At 43.5% G+C, this 23,361-nt stretch overlaps 4 protein-coding genes across 9 annotated transcripts; 2 read left to right on the forward strand and 2 right to left on the reverse strand.

Moving 5' to 3' along the window:
• Positions 1 to 25: 25 nt before the first annotated feature.
• LOC135343906 (eukaryotic translation initiation factor 3 subunit F-like) lies at positions 26 to 2,894 on the forward strand. Its single transcript, XM_064540939.1, has 7 exons — positions 26 to 323; positions 380 to 459; positions 588 to 736; positions 1,037 to 1,226; positions 2,313 to 2,373; positions 2,440 to 2,553; positions 2,720 to 2,894. Exons 1-7 carry the CDS (start codon positions 138 to 140, stop codon positions 2,807 to 2,809), a joined length of 870 nt encoding a protein of 289 aa, XP_064397009.1. The 5' UTR covers positions 26 to 137; the 3' UTR covers positions 2,810 to 2,894.
• Positions 2,895 to 3,003: 109 nt separating this feature from the next.
• LOC135343772 (roundabout homolog 3-like) lies at positions 3,004 to 12,390 on the reverse strand. 2 transcript variants are annotated; one of them, XM_064540784.1, is made up of 13 exons: positions 12,187 to 12,390; positions 11,742 to 12,119; positions 11,006 to 11,302; positions 10,454 to 10,798; positions 9,831 to 10,130; positions 9,225 to 9,512; positions 8,134 to 8,436; positions 7,862 to 7,984; positions 4,932 to 4,971; positions 4,777 to 4,803; positions 4,371 to 4,449; positions 3,840 to 3,935; positions 3,004 to 3,317 (listed from the first exon to the last, which is right to left on the reverse strand). In XM_064540784.1, the coding sequence occupies exons 1-13, from the start codon at positions 12,242 to 12,244 to the stop codon at positions 3,222 to 3,224; spliced, it is 2,430 nt and encodes an 809-aa protein (XP_064396854.1). In that variant the 5' UTR covers positions 12,245 to 12,390; the 3' UTR covers positions 3,004 to 3,221. The 2 variants fall into 2 exon arrangements, with proteins under 2 accessions (XP_064396854.1, XP_064396860.1); XM_064540790.1 differs by lacking the exon at positions 4,777 to 4,803.
• Positions 12,391 to 12,568: 178 nt separating this feature from the next.
• Positions 12,569 to 17,081, forward strand: LOC135343752 (neural cell adhesion molecule 1-like). Its single transcript, XM_064540760.1, has 9 exons — positions 12,569 to 12,655; positions 12,737 to 13,099; positions 13,200 to 13,499; positions 13,582 to 13,881; positions 13,937 to 14,230; positions 14,571 to 14,849; positions 15,481 to 15,819; positions 16,156 to 16,257; positions 16,432 to 17,081. Exons 1-9 carry the CDS (start codon positions 12,607 to 12,609, stop codon positions 16,932 to 16,934), a joined length of 2,529 nt encoding a protein of 842 aa, XP_064396830.1. The 5' UTR covers positions 12,569 to 12,606; the 3' UTR covers positions 16,935 to 17,081.
• LOC135343717 (CUB and sushi domain-containing protein 3-like) lies at positions 16,944 to 22,548 on the reverse strand. 5 transcript variants are annotated; one of them, XM_064540731.1, is made up of 12 exons: positions 22,421 to 22,548; positions 22,067 to 22,360; positions 21,846 to 22,007; positions 21,365 to 21,709; positions 21,087 to 21,251; positions 20,590 to 20,937; positions 20,307 to 20,471; positions 19,805 to 20,152; positions 19,552 to 19,698; positions 17,405 to 17,785; positions 17,215 to 17,346; positions 16,944 to 17,094 (listed from the first exon to the last, which is right to left on the reverse strand). In XM_064540731.1, exons 1-12 carry the CDS (start codon positions 22,470 to 22,472, stop codon positions 17,069 to 17,071), a joined length of 2,565 nt encoding a protein of 854 aa, XP_064396801.1. In that variant the 5' UTR covers positions 22,473 to 22,548; the 3' UTR covers positions 16,944 to 17,068. The 5 variants fall into 5 exon arrangements, with proteins under 5 accessions (XP_064396801.1, XP_064396792.1, XP_064396806.1 ...); XM_064540722.1 differs by having other exon boundaries at positions 17,209 to 17,346; XM_064540736.1 differs by lacking the exon at positions 21,087 to 21,251 and having other exon boundaries at positions 17,209 to 17,346.
• Between the last annotated feature and the right edge of the window lie 813 nt (positions 22,549 to 23,361).

Here is a 23,361-nt window from a genome sequence, read left to right on the forward strand (position 1 = left end):
CACTGTTGAAAGTACTTTGAACCCATGATCTAATTATTCGACATGAGCCATGTGGGAAAAGAAATATTGAACTAAAGAAAAGCTTCCTCACTGGACCTACAGTTAGTCGTTTTTCTGCAGTACTTCTGTTGCTAAAAATGGAGAATGTACTGGGAGAGGTGGTGAAGGTCCACCCGGTGGCCTTGTTCACGATTGTGGACAGTTACGAGCGACGGCCAGAGCTGGGGAAGCGGGTAATTGGCACACTCATGGGTACCAGCGAGAAAGGGGTTGTGGAAATCAGAAGCTGCTATGCTGTACCTCATAACGAGACTGATGGCGAGGTACACTTGCAGGATTTGCTTGTACTGCATTTATTGCTGCTATTTTACGCACGCAGGTAGCTGTGAATATGGAGTTTGTAAAGCAAATGTCATCTTTGCAACATCTCGTCAATAAGACGGAGAGTGTTGTCGGATGGTAAGCATCACGCCCACACACACACACCCTCATGTTACACACACACACACATTGCAACATCTCGTCAATAAGACGGGAGAGTGAGCATCACGCCCACATACACACCCTCACACACCACACACACACAGGTTCTCAACATTCTCGTTCAGTGATCGTCCCAAGTACGGCACAGTTCCTGAGAATATGATGCATTCTGTACTCATACATGACTACTACAGTCGCCTAGCAACCGGCCCCAACGCCATCTTCCTCACACTAGACACCACCTTGAGAACAGGTTAGGATAATGGGTAAAGGTGGCCACGTTAGTTGCTCAATTATGTCTACAATAATATACAGTGCTATTGGGTAAAGATCATCAAGTCTCTTAGTACTGATTACCCTGTGAAGTATTTTTTCTGGCGTTAAATCTTGCTATGTTTATCTTAACATTTTCCAATTATCCGCGAGTATAATTTTTACGATTTAATATCGCATGTATGCTACTAAAAGACTGCTATTTCGCGAAAATTAAATCTGCGAAAGCTTCCCTCAAAATATACACGCTATATGGTATTTTATCATTTTATTTCTGCAGGTCGACTGGAGATTAAAGCTTTTGTCAAGTTTAAAGTGGGACTACCTAACAAGACAGCTGGGGTCATCTTTACCCCCATTCCCTGTGAGGTCGTGTACTTTGAACCTGAGCGAGCAGGAGTGCAGTTACTGAGAGAGACGGTTGGTAGCGGCAATAGTCCCATCAAGAGTGACTTTGAGCATCTGGAGAGGTGTGTGGAGTGGGTGGAGGGAGGATAGTGTGTGCGTGGGTGGAGTGGGTGGGGGAGGGGAGTGTGTGGAGTGGATGGGGAGGATAGTGTGTGTGTGGGTAGGGGAGGGGAGTGTGTGGAGTGGATGGGGGAGGATAGTGTGTGTGGGGGTGGGGAGGAGTGTGTGGAGTGGATGGGAGAGGATAGTGTGTGCGTGGGTGGGGGAGGGGAGTGTGTGTGTGGGTGAGTGTGTGTGTGTACATTTATTTTAATATTCAACATTGTTGTGGTGGGTGTGACCAGCATTTTCAAGTGGTGGCTATTTTCATTCCTCAATCTCGATTCTCCATAGATTGAAAAGGAAGGGGATTGGAAACGAAAATTTTTGCGTGAAACACTCCGCGTTATAGGGCGTGGCTAAAACTACAAAGGGATTATTTTATAGTCAGCATGCTCATTACCTGTCTTGGCTGCCATACAATGTGCTGTACATAGAAATGGTGAAATTGATCACTTTTAATGTTGAATATTCTAAAAAGTAAAGAGAATATAGCTCTAAAAGGTCGACTAAGCAACGCAACCACTATCACTAAACAAATACATGCTATAAAAGAAGGAATGGCCCTTACTATGAAGTCGTGAGAGGTCAAGGCCCGTGGTGTGTCTAAAAGTATACTAAAGCAGTTTGAAGGACTATACTGCAAACGTTTATGAACAGTAAAGCTTATCCACAAAAACTAAAAACAGAGTAAAGACAGCGGACTTGGACAAGTTAGAGCTTGTCAGTGGTGTAAAGTTACTTCTCTAGAGTAACCTCCCAGCCTCTGAGTGATCGCTAGTGGATAGGAGAGCTAGAAACAGTTGAAATACAACCTGAGTACGGTCAAAACAAAAATAATCGCGAGCGCGAAATCATAACGCGGAGTCTTTCAACCATTTACACAGGGAGGCCTGGTCGTTTCCAATCCCCTTCCTTTTCAATCTATGATTCAACACACAAAATTGCCTTTTCTATAATATCTAGTGAACTAGGCCTGAGAGGTGTTTATTTCTGCCCATTTTATTTTTTGCCTGTTACACTCCCTCTCGCCGTGCACACGCACACAGTGCCACTGAGTCTATTGGACAGCTGCTGGAAAAGTTAGTCAAGTATACAGCAGAGGTCATGGTAGGTAACTATCCGTGTATCGCCAGTCCCTTACCCCCCCCCACACACACACCTACTCACACACAGGCGGGCACTATCCCTGGTAATGGCACAGTAGGACGGTTGCTAATGGAAACCATCTCTAGAGTACCTAAAATCGAAGGACCAAAGTTTGAATCTCTTCTTAACTCTACAATGCAGGTCCGTTATTTCGTGTCCTTTCTTCCCCAATACCATAATTATAGCGGGAATACTTCGAGGGTATAACTTTTTGTGGTTTTCACTGATTAAGCATGTACCGCAAACATTTATATCCACAAATTTAAGATTGCATGATGATCATTACTCGCTCTATATTATACTGCAGGACCTACTGATGGTGGTGTATTTGGCAGAGCTGACCAAGACGCAGATGACACTTGGAGAGAGACTATCGCAATTCAAATCACCAAATTAATTAGCTCTTTATAATTATGATATGCGTGTCTATATAATATTGTTAATGAATAAAAGTTTGTACAAAATATTTTATAAAAGTGAAAGTGAAATTGGTAAAGAGCGTTAAATCAATATAATTAATGCTGCTTATACACCATAATAGCCAAATTTAATTAATGATCTTTACCGTATATACTCTAGTATTAATATTGGCCACAACATAATGATAATAAAATAATGCTGCAATTATAATTATAATTATAGCAATATAAAATATTCATCGCTGCAAATTTATAAGGGAATTAAAATTTAAAATAAAAGAAAATTTAACACAACACATGTACGTATACAAATAATTTTCTACTAACTGTTAAAAAATGAGTGATTAAAATTACAATAGTTTGCACCAGCTAATCATAAGGGGGTGTGGTCTACACTGTATTGGGCGGAGGGCGGTCATTGTCGGGTGTGACCTCGTTTTCTTGTGAGGGATGCTTCTTGAACGTGTCTATTGTAGCGTACTCCACCTGAAGATGTGATCATTTCATTCAATTGTCAGTATAATTATTATTATTGTCAATATGTAGACACAGCAGGAAGGGGCAAACACTTAAAATCAGTCTATTATTATAGTATAGTAGTCAAGACAACACTGAGAGCAGCTGAAACAGTCCCCATGCATGCCGTTGATTAAACGGGGGGCGTAGTTGAACAATGGTATGGTCAAATTGGCAAATACTTTTATCGCTCAAATAATTATGAACTTTGATGACGATTAACAAAATTTGAAAGGTCCCTTTTTAAGCTTTCGGAAAATAAAAAAATCAAGGCTGCATACAAAAGCCCCTCACGCAACACACACACACACACACACACACACACACACACACACACACACACACACACACACACACACACACACACACACACACACACACACACACACACACACACACACACACACACACACACACACACACACACACACACACACACACACACACACACACACACACACACACACACACACACACACTTGGTACACGTACCCTCTCCTCTGTGGCTGTGGTTGGGGAGGTGGGCTTCTTTTGAGAGGGCGTGGCACTCGGAGAACGGAAGGTCTCCAAATCAGCGTAGTGAAGTTCCTGCACAAGATACAATCAACACACAAAAAGAAAACACAAAGGCCATATTTTTTCTTTAACTGGGAGATTTGGTCCAGAAAGGGAATCAATACAGCTCCATCAAAGAGCTACTAAATGCACATTTTAGTTGTGAATTTAGACAATCCCAACTAGAGTTATGGCCAGTCAAAGATAGCTATTAAAACAGGCTAATTTCAGAGAAAACACAAAGCTATAGCCGCCCATGCTTTCCCCTCAAAGTTGGAAGACTTAGACATGAAAGCAATCATTGATCTAAGCACACCATTCCATAGAGCTAGCATAGAGCTACAAACGCATCCTTCACTATAGAAATCAGACTATCCCAACCAGAGTTATGGACATAATTATATTCAAAGTTAGCCTGAAATTTAAATCCATCTTGTGCTCTGTACAGTAAATAATTATTGGACGTACTTTTGGCGCTCCTTCTAGTGGTATTCCAACGTCCAATGGAACCTCCTCGACCTTAACCCCAGCAGAGCTGTCAATGCGACTGTGTGTGTGTGGGGGCGGGAGAGTGTGTGAGTGTGTGTGGGAGTGGGCGGGATAGGAATAATTTGATAATTATGAGAGATATAAACAGAATAATGCAGGAAATTTTCGCTGGTTAAAATGTTCGTATTGTACAGCTCAGGATAGTGACGTTGAACCTATTGCGGTAGTTTTAATTTTTGTATGATGCCCTACAATACGAAAATACGAAAATAACCCGCTATATGATATCGACAGAGAAAAATAAATGACTACACGATACGATTGAGCTGATAATAACATGACATGATAATTATGATATGACATGTGAACCTTGAACTTTACGTACGTTGTTTCATTTGCACTCAAATATAAACTGGAGGAGAGAGAGAACGATGACATCATGTGACACGATAATTATGACTAGTGATGACACTATATGACATCATGCATGAGTGACAATTTGATTGGTCCGATACCTGCTATTTACAATTAGGAACTTACTTTCTTGCTCTCTTGTTGCTAACACGATAGCTTCCTCCCTCTGCGGATAATCGAAGTACATGGATAATGGCTACATAATGATTAGTATAGGCTGGCTGCTTTAGGTCCCCTTTATTTTAAGAGTACTAGAATCAGCTCTGTAACTAGAGTTCTGATGGTCCCCAAATTCAACATTGTATGATTTTATGAAAGCTTATAGCTTGTTTCAAATGGTATATCAAATTTCGTTATTTGCCAATTTGGCATACCATGGTCAAAGGCTGAAAATGACAAATTAGGGTTCTGACAAAATTTTAGATTTTAACACATCATCTGAAATTCACGGAAACCGGTTGATGACTCAATTTAAACCTTTTATGTAAATTAGGTTCTTTCTCTTTTTCATAATTTTTACTTTTATCAGGTCTACGCCACATTTTCAGAAGTGGTCAACTACGCATCCATTTTTTTCAGTTTGGCCCTAATCAGCAAGCTTAGGATAGATAATGACATATTAGGCTCTCTAACTGCATGTGGTTTGCTTTCTTGCAAGTGCACTGCAATCCACTGTACTAGTACTGTACTGGTATAGTCGATATAGTCGATATAGTCGATATAGTCGATATAGTCGATATAGTCGATATAGTCGATACAGGTGGTTTGCCTTAACATGGACGAGGAATGCTAACACACTCAATGTTAAACTCACTGTTAATGGCAGCTATGATAAGCAGTGAAGCACACAAACAATTACCATGGCTTGTTGACTACGCTATTCAGTGCAGTCTTAATCAGTCCATCTTGTATGAATATCAATAGCTTATATAAAGTAAGGTTAACTGCTTCACACAAGCTATCCCATCAGGTCATTATTTACCAAAAAATGAGCCTAAGGCTAAACATAAAACAGTACTGAAAGGTGATGTAGTTGCTTACTACCCAAATTTGATTTAAGGTTTCTCTTGTTTTGGGTATAAAATTATATGCTTGCTATCACTTCCTACGAAAACTTAAAATATGGGCAAACACCACTTAACATCAGCCAAATTAGCAGTCTAGGTAACACACACACTAAACCACATAATTATGTCATTGCACATAACACCACTGTACGCTATTGTTCTGGTCTAGATACAACACTAAGATTAAGATATCTATCCCAAAGCACAATCACATGTAATGGAGGCACACAACCTACTGTACTAGCACAATAACTAGAGATTACTATCTATCCCAAAGCTTTCACAATACAGCAAACCTTTCAGCTCACTGGAAATGTCAAAAACATAAGCCAACCCACTAGCTACAGTGGGACCACACTATAGGCTCTGTACACTAGCTACAGTGCACAGAGTGGGACCACACTATAGGCTCTGTACACTAGCTACAGTGTGCACGGTGGGACCACACTATAGGCTCTGTAGACTAGCTACAGTGCACACAGTGGGACCACACTATAGGCTCTGTACACTAGCTACAGTGCGCACAGTGGGACCACACTATAGGCTCTGTACACTAGCTACAGTGTACACAGTGGGACCATACTATAGGCTCTGTACACTAGCTACAGTGCGCACAGTGGGACCACACTATAGGCTCTGTACACTAGCTACAGTGCACACAGTGGGACCACACTATAGGCTCTGTACACTAGCTACAGTGTACACAGTGGGACCATACTATAGGCTCTGTACATTAGCTACAGTGCACACAGTGGGACCACACTATAGGCTCTGTACACTAGCTACAGTGTACACAGTGGGACCATACTATAGGCTCTGTATATTAGCTACAGTGCACACAGTGGGACCACACTATAGGCTCTGTACACTAGCTACAGTGTACACAGTGGGACCATACTATAGGCTCTGTACATTAGCTACAGTGCACACAGTGGGACCACACTATAGGCTCTGTACACTAGCTACAGTGCACACAGTGGGACCACACTATAGGCTCTGTACACTAGCTACAGTGTACACAGTGCATGGGACCACACTATAGGCTCTGTACACTAGCTACAGTGCACACAGTGGGACCACACTATAGGCTCTGTACACTAGCTACAGTGTACACAGTGGGACCATACTATAGGCTCTGTACATTAGCTACAGTGCACACAGTGGGACCACACTATAGGCTCTGTACACTAGCTACAGTGCACACAGTGGGACCACACTATAGGCTTTGTACACTAGCTACAGTGCATGGGACCATACTATAGGCTCTGTACACTAGCTACAGTGCACACAGTGGGACCACACTATAGGCTCTGTACACCAGCTACAGTGTACACAGTGGGACCACACTATAGGCTCTGTACACCAGCTACAGTGCACACAGTGGGACCACACTATAGGCTCTGTACACCAGCTACAGTGCACACAGTGGGACCACACTATAGGCTCTGTACACCAGCTACAGTGCACACAGTGGGACCACACTATAGGCTCTGTACACTAGCTACAGTGCACACAGTGGGACCACACTATAGGCTCAGTACACTAGCTACAGTGCACACAGTGGGACCACACTATAGGCTCTGTACACTAGCTACAGTGCACACAGTGGGACCACACTATAGGCTCTGTACACTAGCTACAGTGCACACAGTGGGACCACACTATAGGCTCAGTACACTAGCTACAGTGCACACAGTGGGACCACACTATAGGCTCTGTACACTAGCTACAGTGCACACAGTGGGACCACACTATAGGCTCTGTACACTAGCTACAGTGCACACAGTGGGACCACACTATAGGCTCTGTACACTAGCTACAGTGCACACAGTGGGACCACACTATAGGCTCTGTACACTAGTCTACAGTGTACACAGTGGGACCACACTATAGGCTCTGTACACTAGCTACACACTGCAGGTCAATTAGAGTAGCATTTCTGCTTTTAAATTGTTATTTCAAGTGAGGTGAACACACTATGAGACTGACCTCTAGCTTTGGCAAACAGGATCAGTAGTACCACGATGAGGAGGATGATGATCACCACAACCGTTCCACCCACCACACCACCCACTATAGCACCTATGGGGGCGGAGGGGGCGGCCATTGTGCCTGTGTGTGTGTGTGGGGGGTTAGGGATAGTTAACACAAGCGCTTGTTATCGGTAAGAAAGAGAGAAAGAAAGAGATGTGAACTACGTATACATGTACAAGACCCTCACAGCATAGTACAGTCAACGCTAATCATTCCCTCGTTCTCACCATTGAAGTTAAGAGGCTCGGACGTCACAAATCTCGACTCTCCAAATGTGTTTCTTGTTCTAACGCTGAAGACGTATATGTAACCTTGCATAAGCCCATCCACACGTTGAGTAATAGGTCCTCCTCTCGACACCTCTACCTCCACACTGCCCATGACACTGTCGTCCTGTAATGCTGCGTATTTAAGGTCGTAGTAGAAGGTTGCTCCTTCCTGTACTCCCGGAGAGTTCGTCTCCATGGTAACCTCGACAGAATTAGGGCCTACGGCAGTCACTGTGGGTTGCTTAGGCTCCATCGGTATACCTGCGCATACAAGCAATCTTAGTTACACGGTGAAGATTTCAAATGTAGCAAGATCAATGCTTATGTGGTATAATAATTATAATTAATATACCAACTTTAAGCACTCTGCTGTTTATATAATAGTTAGACACTGTTTTGGAGGTGTCTATGGGATTTAGAAGCCCAAAGGCACTGATTTAGTATCCCGAGCGTATAGTGTGGTCCCACTGTAGCTAGTGTACAGAGCCTATAGTGTGGTCCCACTGTGCACACTGTAGCTACAGAGCCTATAGTGTGGTCCCACTGTAACTAGTGGCTGAGGGCTTCTAAATCACATGGACACCGACAAAACAGTGTCTAGATACTGGTGCGCATGCGCAAACTGCTTGACTACAATACAATTACTTGACAACAGAATACTAGGTATACTAAGTAAATTTGCAGGTATACTAAGTCCCATAGTATACCTGCTCTGAGGCACTTTTCCCATGTACTTCCCATGTACTTCCCATGTAGATCTTATCAACTAGTGTCTAAATAATAATTATAATAACTGTGTAGCGGGTAATTTTCGTTGACCAGTGTAAATGTTCGTATAAACTTAAGTGTTCTAAATATTCGTACAGCTCAGGATATAGTGACGTATAACCTGTTGCAGTGGAGTAATTTGTAGTTTTAATTTTCGTATGATACTCTACAATACGATTTCCACCATACGAAAATAACAGTGGGGACAGCTAATGTTGTCATAGCAACAGTGGGTATAGCTAATGTTGTCATAGCAATTCCTAAAAAATATTATAACCCACCAATCAGATGGTCCACTGGAGTACACACAGCCACAGCAGTGCCCTCGGTATTCACAGCTGTCACACTGAACGTGTACGCAAACCCTGTTATGAGGCCAGGGAAGGAATGGCTTGTTTCATCACTAGACACCATCTCTGGCTGTCCACCTTGCACCACATTCAGGCCTTCAGTGTAAGTATAGGATATGGTGAGGCTTGATAGCGGGAGGCCACCAGTGTGGAGGAGTGACGAGGTGATCGTGATAGCACCATTGTTAGAGACGGCAGAATCACAGCGGGGGGCAGGTACTGCACAGGGGGTACAATATAATAACGTCAAGAGTTCATTAACGTATATAGAAGGTAATTTTAGATTTTTGTACGAACTAAATATAATTATTGTGTTCTAAATATTCGTAATTGAATAATTTACCCAATTTATTATTAATTAAAAATTTCCACCAGATGAAAACAACACGCTATAATTAATTTTATGGTAGCTTACCCAGGCGTTGTCTATATATGGCTGTATTGCTACTAATATCCTAAGAAACAAGCTCAGATTTCCTATCCCACTCAAACTAATTATATAATTAAAACATATCAAACAAGCACATTCTAACTGACCAGTAGTCGAGGTGTTAGCAAACACCGGGAGACTAGCGTTGCTAAGAGCCATAGCATCCCCTGAGGAAGACACAGCTCGTACAGTGAACTGATACTCCCTCCCCGGCAACAATCCAGTGATTGTCTGTTCTGTGAGGTTATCACTAGAGGTGTACACTATGGGCGTGACCATGCCGTCATCGGCTGTAATCTGATAGGCTGTTATACCGGGCTGACCAGCGTCCGAGGGCTTTGTCCATGATAGTGTGGCGTTGGTGGCTTGAGATTGGACCTCTACCACTTGTGGCTCAGACGGGGGAACTAGAGAGAGAAATTAAAAACAATTTCCTGTTAATTAGATTAAACAAGGCACTAACAACAGCTAGGGAAAATATACTGTTTTCCTGTTATTTAAGCTAGAGCATTAATTACGGTTCCGACGAGGAAACCATAGAGAAATTATAAAACTATTAATTAGATTACGAGGAAACTCCCAACAACAGGGAGGGAGGGAAAATATAAACTATATAATTATGCTGAACAATTAATTTTATAATTATAATTATAGAGTCTAGTAGTAAATTTTAACAATAAGTAGTCAATATATAATGTGATATTGATCAGTGTACTACAGATGTACTCACCAACAATGACTAGTGTGATCTGATTGGTTCTGCTGCCGATCTCTTTGTTGTCCCTGGATACCAATTGTCCGCCACTGGCCACCATCACATCAGGATCACTCACGCCCAGCACACACGCCCACACACCACTATCACCAGCCCTCGTAAAACTAAAGTCAAGACTGATCACCTCCGTGCCATTGTTGAAAGTGTAGCGGCCAGCATTTGGAATAGGGAGCCCCAATTGGTCCAACCACGCGATGGTTGCCATGGGGTTGCTCTCCAGTGATGTACCACACACTAGGGTAATAGAATCTCCAACCACAGCTGAGTATATCTGTGTGCTGGGAACTATGTCAGGGCCAACTGTACGTGTGTGTGTGGGGTGTGTGTGTGGGGTGTGTGTGTGGGGGGGGGGACTAACTTTACACTACATAAAGATACCTTATATAGAAGACAAGGGGGGGTAACAGATAATATTAATTTACTATTCCCAGTATTGTTTCTTTGATGTGGTCTAACCCTCTCGACACAGCCAAGAGCTAACAGAAACACCACTGTACTACCACTCACATAGTACATCCAGAGTGAAGCTGCCCTGGCCAGTTCCAATAGCTACTCCATTGTCAGTACGGTGGTTGGTAGCAGTCAGACTGTAGAGCCCGGAATCACTTCGCTCTAGACTGTTGAATAGAACACTGGGGTAGCTGAAAGTCGCACGAGGGCTGGTTGGTATAGTAACCCCGTCTTTAGTCCACTGGAAGTCAGTGGGGGTGGGGTAGGCTAGAGGGGGTGTGGCTATATCCACTGGGATGTTCCCGTCTCTTTCATCCACTTTGATCACCCGTCCATTACTAAGCTGTGGGGGGTCTGTGAAGTGAAAGTGGGGGGGGGGGGTAAACATGCATTGCATAGAACCGTATAGCACGACATTTTCGCGGTACTTAACTTTGCATCTAAAAACATTCCTTTTGTTGAATAAATGTCAATGCACATGACATCAGCCGCTAGCTATGTTCGTTGGAATCATTTTTGTGGAGAATTGCTAACCCTCAAACAAAATCAGCAAAATAATTATAAATGCTATATTACTTAATAAAAACGTGCACAGCATACCGTAGTGCTGGCTAGAATTGTATACGAGCATAAAATATTTCTGGCCTCGAATAGTAAGCTTAATAAAAATATATTGTGCGATATATGTACAAATTTATGCGACATGGCAAGCGCTTGCATAAATAGAGTTTGGTATCACGCATACATTTCTAGCACTACGGTATATAGTAATTATTGGTTTATTATCACTTACAGTATGCTCTGAGTCTCCACCTGGCCAGATCGTTGACTCCTTGAGCTGAATGGCCACAAATCAACCAAACCTCATCCAGAGCACTCGTCATATTTATAAGAGTCAGACTATTTCTAAACGTTGGGAATGGACCGCCCTGTCTGGCAGTTCCACTTATATTAAACTCAGGGTGTGTAGCTGCAGTTTGTATAACAAACAGATTCTCTGGATTTGAAGGAAACCGTAGGAACCAAGCAGTTGTTACTCGAGTATCATTCCCACTTCTGTCTTCATAGATATCACAGTTGAACCGGAGACTAGCAGGCCCTACCAGCTCTGCTATGGTGGTGTTAGGTGTTGGACTCACGTTATCTACACTAGCATCCACAGCACAGTAGCCTAGAGGGGCAGAGACAGTTTTAATAATTATATCTCACAGTTTTAATATGGGTATACAAACACTTACCTTGTGTTGCTAGTGACAGTAATACAACTACAATAGTCGGTAGTGTTAGACTAGTCATCCTGTACACTGGTACTCAGGCCCGCTTGCTTGTACTGTTTAGTTAGAAGTTTGTCAATTATCTAGCTAGCTAAGCTTCTGTGCTAGCTGCAGATCAGAAATGCTTGTTTTGGTTGTGGTATATTAATTTTGACCTCAAGAATTATAGCTGCCCCACCCCTCAAATGTAGCAATCTAATTCCATTGCCCATGCGCAGACTTTGAGAGGGTGGGGCTGACCGCACACCCCGCGGCTTGACCCGAGGCAAGATTTGTACCGTTGCCCATGCGCAGACTATGAGAGGGAGGGGCTGACTGTTACAGATTGGCATCAATGGCATGTAAACTGTGTCAGGAAATCAGAACTCACTAACAATAACAAGCATGAAGTCAATTCTACTCTCTGTGCTAGCTCTATCTCTTGTACCCTACTGTGAGTTACTATATAATTATATAGACTATAGCCATCTTTAGCTAGTGTATCCCTCCATTTTACTATCATTACATACTGCAGGTCTCAGCCAATTAACCACATTTGGAGCAAACTACATTCCCAGCATTGGCACTGTTGTAGCAGGCCTCCCAGGAACCAACCATACGTTCAATTGCGACCAATTCAGCAGGAACAATAACGTAACCACAAAAGTTACCACCGCTTGGTTACTTGATAACTTCCTGGGTCTATCGCTAGTTAGTATTCGTACGAATGATCATCCAGAGTTTGCTATCACTGGAACAGAGAGAGGCAGTGATTTCCCGTTTCCAACCTTCCGTAACCAGTTAACTATTGTGAATCTCACACATAGACTGCATAACGTGAGGCTCTTCTGTGGACATGGACAAAATACTGATGGATATTGGGAGCTGAGAGTTTACAGTAAGTGTGTGTGTGTGTGTGTGTGGGTGGGTGGGTGTGTATATGGGGAAATTCCTCATTTCTTCGCCACTATTTCAAATTGTTGCTCTTATACTTGCAGCTCCACCATTACTCAATAGTAATGAACAGTTGAGTGTAACAGAAGGGGACAGCGTGAGTGTGAACGTCAGTCAAGGCCTGAGAGAAACGTTTCCATTCCCTCGGGACTTTGAGTGGCAGAAAGATGGTGTCATCATTAGCAACTCCACTAGAGCAGCGTTTGGCTACACTCTACTAAACATCAACCCAGTGAGAAGAGAGGACAATGGAACGTACACTTTGTCAGCTACTAACTCGAGATTAGGAGACTCTGAGAGCATTATTGGAACTGGAAATGGACGTATTGAATTGGAAATATTCTGTAAGTTTTGTGCTAATGATAGCTACATTACATTGCTTGTAAATAGTTACATATTGAGTTACATGCTGCATATTGTAATTAGATGGACCTGAGCTTGATGCTGCTGAGTCAGCTCTGGCCGCTGTGGAGGAGCAAGCTAACCTCACTCTGATGTGTGGGACTAACGTGGTTGGACACCCAGTACCTAGTGTGCAATGGAGGGACAGTGCAGACAGTGTAATAGACACTGCTGACACAGCATTCGTGTTCAACAATGGACCAGAGCTAGTCAGTCTAACAATCCTCAGTGCACAGTTGAGCGACACAGGGAACTGGACCTGCACTCTGACCTCCACTGAGACGGCTGTAATCGTTGAGAGGATGCTGTCATTGACTGTTATCAGTGAGTGCATGCAAAACATCTTCTGAACACGTAATTATATCTCTCATTGTTACAGCTCGTCCACCATCTCCAGTGAATGTAACAATAAACGAACGAGGGGCTACATGGTTTTACGTCAGTTGGCTATCACCACTGGACCCGCCCACTCACTTCACACTCACAGCCACCCCCTCAAACAACGAGTCACCCGTCACACTAACCGTGGAGCAACCACGACTCAGTGTCAACATGACATCACTGATACCTGGTACAGAGTACAGTGTTGCAGTGGTGGCTAGCACTCTCTTGCAAGGTGTTGTGGCTGCCAGTCACAGTAGTGTCACTGTTGTTGATTCTACTAATACTTCAGGTAAACAATGCTGTGCTTTTGTGTGTGCTCTGTTTGTACTGACTGAACCCATTCATGGCAATATGCTCACCATAACCATCGCCTGTCTGGATACAGCTATCTAGAGAAAATATGTACAAGTTCAATAATTTGATTCTATACATGTACATCGACTTATGTAGTTCCCTTTTGAAGTGTACACACATTTCATGTTTTCCACTAATCTCTCCGGATCCAAACACACGCACACACACACACACACACACACACACACACACACACACACACACACACACACACACACACACACACACACACACACACACACACACACACCTCACACACACACCCATACGTATAGCACCAGCGTTGGTTTGTTCCAACACTTTCTCCTCTGATGGAGTAGCGACAGTCAGCTGGGTACTCGTGCACACCGGTGGCCTCAACCTCACCTCACAGGAGGTGGCGTATGCAACGCCTGAGGCTGTGGACTTCACACCGATTATGGCGGACCTATTGGAGCAGAGCTCAGTATCCGTGAGGGGTTTGTCTGCAGGGGAGTTCTACACATTTAGAATTAGTGCAAGCAATGCTCTAGGAGAGGCTGTATCAGTCTGTCCTGCACTGTGGCTAACAACAGGTACTTTCACATGCACTATAGCTTGAAATTAAAAAACAAAAAGCCGAAATGCTAGACTAATTAATCTGTAGTGTGTTGACTAGTGTACAGAGCCTATAGTGTGGTCCCACTGTGTACACTGTAGCTAGTGTACAGAGCCTATAGTGTGTAGTCCCACTGTGTACACTGTAGCTAGTGTACAGAGCCTTGTGGTCCCACTGTGTACACTGTAGCTAGTGTACAGAGCCTATAGTGTGTAGTCCCACTGTGTACACTGTAGCTAGTGTACAGAGCCTATAGTGTGGTCCCACTGTGTACACTGTAGCTAGTGTACAGAGCCTATGGTCCCACTGTGTACACTGTATAGCTATAGTAGTTTACTTATGTTTTCTCTAATAAGGTTTTCATTTCAAATGAGGTGAAAAGGCTAATTTATTGTTGTAGCTTGGTAAATTAGGCATGAATTGATCTACTGCTAAATGCACATCTATCTATTAAGCCAGTAGACATCTAATCCACCTGGGCTATATATTGTATTACTGAGCAACAGGTGCTAATTAAGTGGCATGAAAGGTGGGTAGCTACAGCCAACAAGGAGTTTCCCACAACACTGCATATCTTCCTATGCACCTACACCCACACTGACATGCAGGCATACCACAGATACCACTCATACATGGCATCATCTCAAACAACTCACTACAAGCACTCCTCACTGTTAGCACGTCTGCGTCTGGAACCGGACCATCAGACTCCACCTTCCAATTCCTGATTCAAGTCGTGGATACCAATTCCACGTTGATGTTTGAAACCTCCATTCCACGTCCAAACTATCGAGATGGGGCCATTGTTGAACTGACTGTTACCTCTGGTTTTGTGCAAGGTGGTGATTTCATCTTCACTGTGAGGACTGAGAATCAATACGGGACAAGTTCATTCTCAGAACCTGTTAGAGTGATCGTGGCTGACTCAGAAGATGCACAACTACCAGGTATAGTAACGCTATAGATCCCCTTCATTTGGAGTTGGCTCTGTAACTAGAGCTGATGGTACAAATTCTGATTTTCTGAAAGCTTAGAAGCAGACCTTTTAAATGGTGTCAATCATTAAAACTATAGTTGTCAATTTGGCCGTACCATGGATTATTATGGCCCTGACAAAATTCTACATCATCTGAAAGGCCCCTCTCTAAGCTGTCAGAAAATTAACATTATGACCAACAGAACCAAATTTATGGCCGTTCAAAGATGCTCTATTGAAATGCTTTCGGTTTTAGTACTACCTTTAGTCTAATTTTATTGACTATAATTATATATTTCTCTTGCAGTGGCTGCTATAGCTGGTGGAATTGGAGGTGGTGTGCTGCTGCTGTTGCTAGTGGTGATCATCATACTGGTGGTGGTCTGTATTGTACGCAGCAATAAAACAGGTATGCATGTTATAGGCTTGTTGTATATAATGCATATAGGAATGCATGGAATGCATGGAACGTACATGTTATGATGTAGTGGAGCTAATAAAGGCAAACTATACATAATTATAGCTAATTCCCTTTTTTCCTAATACCATGCAATAAATTACATCATTTCTTCTCTCTATACAGACACAGAATCTAAAATCCAACGTTGTGATTCTCTAGAGATGGTATCCAATCAGAACTACGGCAAGTTCAGTGAGGGGGTGGATACGCCCACAGCAGTACCACACAACACACACTACGATACTATTCCAGTCCGCTCTCCTTCTATCTACGATCAACTAGCTCCACCCCCCAAGGAAACGTTATCGGACAATCCATTGTATAGCAGCACAGGGGAGCTGAGATTGAGCGCTGTGTTTAACACTTACAATATGGTGCCCCCCAGAGGTAGTTCCCACCAACTGACCCCCAGTCATCAGAATATTCCACTACCCCCTCGTCCGGTGAGCGAGAGTGACCCCGCCCACTCCACCCCAAGCCCCTCCCACCCCACCTATTCCACACCGTCAGCCCCTCTGGACATGCCCCCTCTAACGAACCACCACCTGATGGACAGCGAACACTTGTACGCTCATGCTACTAGTAACAGAGCACCACTCTCAGAACCAACGTACTCTGAACTATAGATCAGTGGAAATTTTCATATAACAAACTCATTCAAACACATCTCTATAATACAAGCGGCTTTATGGTATAAAATATTATGCATACACAGTTACTAGAAATGAAATTACGGTCTCACTCTGTAAGGCTGCATTGTTCAGTTCAATATCGCTACTGTTTCACCTGCATGTAGATTAATTATTTGAGCAAAACATATACCTGCGGGATTCCTTGCTGTGCATGTGATATGTAGTCAGTAACAGAACACACAATTATACTAGTCCAAACAATACTTACACTCACTTTGGTCATTGGAATAAGAAGGTCTTCGTCTCTTATAAACCAACAATATCAGTAGTATGATCACTATGACTCCAATAACTCCAACCACAGACACAGCAATTACCACTTCGTTAACGACACTTCCACTTGTTCCTATATACGTATATGAACATATTCTAATAGACTGGTAATTGGTTAAAAAATAACAAACCTTCTGTAAGTGTCAGACTTTCTGTAAGTGTCGGACTCTCTGTAAGTGTCGGACTTTCTGTAAGTGTCGGACTTTCTGTAAGTGTTGGACTTTCTGTAAGTGTCGAACTTTCTGTAGGTGGTGTGAGGAAGCTGATAATGATGTTACTACCCACATTGGTGGAGGTCAGAGTGCAAGAGTAGGTCCCAGTGTCTGTAGATTGTGGGTTGATGAACACGAGGTTATTGCCAACTTGAGTGGCAGACCAGGGCAGACGAAGTCGACCAACACGCACCCAGCGTAGAGTAAGAACATTACTGACACTGGAGGAACAGTTGAGTTGTGTTGTCTGACCAGCAAATACTTCCCCGGGAGGACCGGCAACAGTGGGCGGTGAGGGTGCTGTGTGTGTGTGGAGGGGTGTGTGTGTGTGTGTGAGTGGAGGGGGAGTTGTGTGTGTGGGCGGGAGAGGGAGCTGTGTGTAGGTGGGTGGAGGGGGAGTTGTGTGTGTGTGTGTGTGTGTGTGTGTGTGTGTGTGAGTGGAGGGGGAGTTGTGTGTGTGGGCGGGAGAGGGAGCTGTGTGTAGGTGGGTGGAGGGGGAGTTGTGTGTGAGGGCGGAGAAGGAGTTGTGTGTGTGTGGAGGGGGAGTTGTGTGTGTGTGTGTGTGTGTGTGTGGGGGCAGAGAGGGAGCTGTGTGTGTGGGTGGAGGGGGAGATTAAACTCGTACAGTAGTTGTCCTGCACACTACTATTCATACTAAACAGTGTGTGCATGTGTGTGATGTGTGATGTGTGTGTGTGTGTGTGGGTGGCGGGGAAAATTAAACTCGTACAGTAGTTGTCCTGCACACCACTAGTCATACTAAACAGTGTGTGCATGTGTGTGATGTGTGGTGTGTGCATGTGTGTGGGTGGAGGAGGAGATTAGACTCGTACAGTAGTTGTCCTGCACACTACTATTCATACTAAACAGTGTGTGCATGTGTGTGATGTGTGTGTGTGGGTGGAGGGGAAAATTAAACTCGTACAGTAGTTGTCCTGCACACCACTATTCATACTAAACAGTGTGTGCATGCAAGACACATGTTGTGTGAAAAATTCTCCCTGAAAGAAGAACTGAGATGTTCCCATCGCATTGACAGATGCAACACGTATGTCATACAAAGCACTCGGTATTAGATCCGTCAACATCACCATGGTAACATTGCCGGGCACCCTTCTCTCCATAACGTTATTATCAGAGGTCCAATTATTGAAGCGCTCTTTGTATTGTACGAGGAATTTGATCACCTGACCCCCGGGAAACACCCAGGAAATTAGAGCAGTTCTATTGGTTAATAAAATCGGCTCATCTGTAAAGGTCAATCAAAAGACTATTTTTGTCCTGTTTTGACAAAAAACCATGCACGATTGTACAATGTAAACAAGCACTGTGTTGCTAAGTGTTCAGGAACCCCTGGGGACATAAGCCATCTACAGATATCGATGTAACACTGGCTACATTCTAAGCTCCTCTACAGTTCAGTTGTTGCTGAGCTTCAGTTTTTGTTTTATAATGACATTGTACAATCTGACTGTGAGAGATCAGAGGAGGTGGGACGTGTGTCATCAGTCACATGGCAATGGAATGTGTGGCATTTAATGTTTACGTTAGGCTCTTGACCTTTAACCTTTCCTTACATGTGCCTGTGGTAGATCTACTGTTGTGCTCTCTAGCAAGCTAGCTCACATCACCTTCTAGTAATCTCGAAAGTTAATTGTAAACTGTTATGGAAGACGGTAACTAACCTGAGTTAACCTCCCTATAGACTGCTCTCCGTAGTAGCTTATATACAGTAAAAACCACTAGGTTTGATGGTGAATTTCAAGCTATTGAGCCGGGATCCCACGGAGATCGCTGATCCACAAGTTAGTACTATCCTTTCACTACATGATAGCTAAATTTAGAGAAAATTACCGTGTGATCGCTGCTGTTTTTGGCTGCTTGAAGATCCGTATTTTTCATGCACAAATCCTTGTCTAAATCTTTGCAGTTAAACCTGAATTGTTAATTACTGAGGCGCACGTGATGCGTGTCCTACCTCCTCTGGTGAGAGAGCAATCAATCAGCCTGTACAACAACTTGTAAATAACAATGTAAAAAACCATGACAACATAGATCACAATCACCTTGACAAGTTGGAGCATTTCCACTCCACTGCTCACTGGTCTGACAGGCACGTGTAGAGGAACCAATCAGAGTGTAGCCAGTGGAACAGGTGTAGGTAGCAGACACTCTTCCATTGAGAGGAGGGAGGAGAGTGGGGCACTGTAGTGCTGGTTATGGGGGAAAGAAGTTGCTGTTGAACTTCAGTCATTGTTTACATTGTTACAATCAATGCTTGAAAGATCAATCAGCAGCTTATGACAACATTACAATCACCTTGACAAGTTGGAGCATTTCCACTCCACACTCCATGGTCACAGAAACGTACAGATCTAGAGGAGCCACTCAGAATGTAGCCAGTGGAACATCTGTAGAAGGCTGTGTTCTCAGAGGCTCCTGAACTTCTATATAGCGACACAGTTCCATGAGATGGATGAGATAGTTCAGGGCATTGTGCTTCACTGCATGTTGGTGTAGTTCCACTCCACTGGTCATTGGTCTGACAGGTACGTGTAGAGGAGCCAATCAGAGTGTAGCCAGTGGAACAGGTGTAGGTAGCTGTATCTCCTCCGCTAGCAGACACTCTTCCATTGAGAGGAGGGGGGAGGGTGGGGCACTGTAGTGCTGGTATGGGGGAAAGAAGTTGCTGAGCTTCAGTCATGCATTCAGTGTACAATCAATGTAACGCAAGTATTAGACTGTGAAAGATCAATCAATTAGCTTGTATAGCAGCTTGTAATAACAATGTAAAAAGCCATGACAACTCGATCACAATCACCTTGACAAGTTGGTGCATTTCCACTCCACTGCTCATTGGTCTGACAGGTACGTGTAGAGGAACCAATCAGAGTGTAGCCAGTGGAACAGGTGTAGGTAGCTGTATCTCCTCCGCTAGCAGACACGCTTCCATTGAGAGGAGGGGGGAGGGTGGGGCATTGTAGTGCTGGTATGGGGGAAAGAAGTTGCTGAACTTCAGTCCTTGTTATTTACAATCAATGCAATGTAAGTATTTAACTGTGAAAGATCAATCAATCTGCAACTTATGACAACATTACAATCACCTTGACAAGTTGGAGCATTTCCACTCCACACTCCATGGTCACAGAAACGTACAGATCTAGAGGAGCCACTCAGAATGTAGCCAGTGGAACATCTGTAGAAGGCTGCGTTCTCAGAGGCTCCTGAACTTCTATATAGCGACACAGTTCCATGAGATGGAGGAGATAGTTCAGGGCATTGTGCTTCACTGCATGTTGGTGTAGTTCCACTCCACTGGTCATTGGTCTGACAGGTACGTGTAGAGGAGCCAATCAGAGTGTAGCCAGTGGAACAGGTGTAGGTAGCTGTATCTCCTCCGCTAGCAGACACTCTTCCATTGAGAGGAGGGGGGAGAGTGGGGCACTGTAGTGCTGGTATGGGGGAAAAAAGTTGCTGAGCTTCAGTCAGTACGTACAATCAATGTAACGCAAGTATTAGACTGTGAAAGATCAATCAATTAGCTTGTATAGCAGCTTGTAAATAACAATGTAAAAAGCTATGACAACTCGATCACAATCACCTTGACAAGTTGGTGCATTTCCACTCCACTGCTCATTGGTCTGACAGGTACGTGTAGAGGAGCCAATCAGAGTGTAGCCAGTGGAACAGGTGTAGGTAGCTGTATCTCCTCCGCTAGCAGACACACTTCCATTGAGAGGAGGGGGGAGAGTGGGGCATTGTAATGCTGGTATGGGGGAAAGAAGTTGCTGAACTTCAGTCCTTGTTATTTACAATGTAAGCTAGTATTTAACTGTGAAAGATCAATCAATCAGCAGCTTATGACAACATTACAATCACCTTGACAAGTTGGAGCATTTCCACTCCACACTCCATGGTCACAGAAACGTACAGATCTAGAGGAGCCACTCAGAATGTAGCCAGTGGAACATCTGTAGATGGCTCTGTTCTCAGAGGCTCCTGAACTTCTATATAGCGACACAGTTCCATGAGATGGAGGAGATAGTTCAGGGCATTGTACTTTACTGCATGTTGGTGTAGTTCCACTCCACTGCTCATTGGTCTGACAGGTACGTGTAGAGGAACCAATCAGAGTGTAGCCAGTGGAACAGGTGTAGGTAGCTGCACCTCCGCTAGCAGACACTCTTCCATTGAGAGGAGGGGGGAGGGTGGGGCACTGTAGTGCTGGTATGGGGGAAAGAAGTTGCTGAGCTTCAGTCATTGTTAAATGCATTGTACAATCAAGTATTAGACTGTGAGAAATTAATCAATCAGCTTGTACAGCAGCTTAATAACATGACAACATCGATCTCACAATCACCTTCACTAGTGAGTTGACAAGTTGGAGCATTTCCACTCCACTGCTCATTGGTCTGACAGGTACGTGTAGAGGAACCAATCAGAGTGTAGCCAGTGGAACAGGTGTAGGTAGCAGACACTCTTCCATTGAGAGGAGGGAGGAGAGTGGTGGGGCACTGTGGGGCTGCGAACACAGAGTGAATGAGAACTGTATGATGGTCCAAATTCTCTATAGCCACTTACCAGTTTGATAAACGAACTCATCCTCGCTGCCAGTGCATCGTAGGATGACAGGTATCCCCAGACCAAAAAAAGCAGTGGCATCATTGATTACCAAGATACCGTTTTCTATAGTAACTCCATTCATTCCGTTGGAAAGAACTATGCTACTAGGTTGGGCTCGGGCAGTCCACTGTGCATTAGTTGTAATCTCTCCATTTACATTAATGCACTGTATGCAGGAGGTAGCCAGTGAAGCATTTATAGAAATTGTAGCAGTCAGATTGAAGGTTTCACTGCAAGTCTGGCCATGGATACCTGTAAGGAATAGAACCTTATCGTATAATTATTGCTATTGTTGGCTACTCTGAAACTTACAAGGCATTAAGCAGAAGGAGAGCAGAGCTATCAGAGCTACACCATCATCCATCTTGCTCAAACTATTATTATTAATGGCTTCACGTAATGAACTTGGCACCCTACTAAGTAAACTACCAGACACAACATTGTCATTTATGGTTGTCTCATCAACCCACATGCAACATAACTCTTGGCATTATATAAAGTTTCCCTGGAAGTAATAAATAAACAAAGACATACCATGTAACTTACACCTATTATGTATATACAATGCTTCCTGGAGGTGACAGACTTGCAGGGCAATCAAACTTGACTAAGATAGCCATGCAGCTATCCACCATACACAGCCTGCCACTGTACACGTACACATTATGAATAGATCTATGGAATAAAAAAGAAGCAGAGGAAAAATAGAAATGTAACCGCACATAATTATACCAGTTCTAAAATGTAGTGAAAAACTAGGAATGAGATGTGTTATTTCTGAGCACCAGTGCCAGACATATAGTCTCAAATACATAGTCTCAAATACCTGCCTCAAACTAAAAGCTTTTAGGTTGAGGCAGGTATTCGAGACTATGCCAGACACAGAGTGAGCAGTACACTCAGTAGACAGGAACAAGTGGTCACTGGAGGGGGTGGGGTGGGGGTGTGGTTATAGTAGATTATCCTCACCCCCTCTAACAAACCACCACCTGATGGACAGGGAACACTCGTACGCTCATGCTAGTAACAGAGCACCACCCTCAGAACCAACGTACTCTGAACTATAGATTATAGTATATAGTTTGCAATTCATAACATTTTTACATTCAAAAAAAGAACACACATCTCTGATCACATTCTGATTTCATGACTGTATAATATTTACAAAAAAAACACTCGACTTTATGGTATAATGCAAGCGCATGCAGATATGTATAATAGTTATTTTGGGGTTCCACAAAATAACAATCTTA

This window comes from Halichondria panicea, chromosome 1 (assembly GCF_963675165.1).
Source record: "Halichondria panicea chromosome 1, odHalPani1.1, whole genome shotgun sequence".
NCBI classification, from domain to species: domain Eukaryota; kingdom Metazoa; phylum Porifera; class Demospongiae; order Suberitida; family Halichondriidae; genus Halichondria; species Halichondria panicea.

What these genes read in the sequence shown, in the direction of transcription:
- LOC135343717 (XM_064540722.1), bottom strand. Translation starts at nt 22,472, where the DNA reads ATGGATGATGGTGTAGCTCTGATAGCTCTGCTCTCCTTCTGCTTAATG. An exon ending in AAATGCTCCAACTTGTCAAG is followed by an intron (nt 20,472 to 20,589) that starts GTGATTGTAATG and finishes CCCCCATACCAG; the next exon opens with CACTACAATGCCCCACCCTC. An exon ending in TTCCAATGACCAAAGTGAGT is followed by an intron (nt 17,095 to 17,208) that starts GTAAGTATTGTT and finishes ATCTACATGCAG; the next exon opens with GTGAAACAGTAGCGATATTG.
- LOC135343752 (XM_064540760.1), top strand. Translation starts at nt 12,607, where the DNA reads ATGAAGTCAATTCTACTCTCTGTGCTAGCTCTATCTCTTGTACCCTAC. An exon ending in TTGGGAGCTGAGAGTTTACA is followed by an intron (nt 13,100 to 13,199) that starts GTAAGTGTGTGT and finishes TTATACTTGCAG; the next exon opens with CTCCACCATTACTCAATAGT. An exon ending in AGAAGATGCACAACTACCAG is followed by an intron (nt 15,820 to 16,155) that starts GTATAGTAACGC and finishes TTTCTCTTGCAG; the next exon opens with TGGCTGCTATAGCTGGTGGA.
- LOC135343906 (XM_064540939.1), top strand. Translation starts at nt 138, where the DNA reads ATGGAGAATGTACTGGGAGAGGTGGTGAAGGTCCACCCGGTGGCCTTG. An exon ending in ATAACGAGACTGATGGCGAG is followed by an intron (nt 324 to 379) that starts GTACACTTGCAG and finishes TTACGCACGCAG; the next exon opens with GTAGCTGTGAATATGGAGTT. An exon ending in ACGGAGAGTGTTGTCGGATG is followed by an intron (nt 460 to 587) that starts GTAAGCATCACG and finishes ACACACACACAG; the next exon opens with GTTCTCAACATTCTCGTTCA.
- LOC135343772 (XM_064540784.1), bottom strand. Translation starts at nt 12,244, where the DNA reads ATGACTAGTCTAACACTACCGACTATTGTAGTTGTATTACTGTCACTA. An exon ending in GTGGAGACTCAGAGCATACT is followed by an intron (nt 11,303 to 11,741) that starts GTAAGTGATAAT and finishes TTCACTTCACAG; the next exon opens with ACCCCCCACAGCTTAGTAAT. An exon ending in CCACAGCCACAGAGGAGAGG is followed by an intron (nt 3,318 to 3,839) that starts GTACGTGTACCA and finishes TCACATCTTCAG; the next exon opens with GTGGAGTACGCTACAATAGA.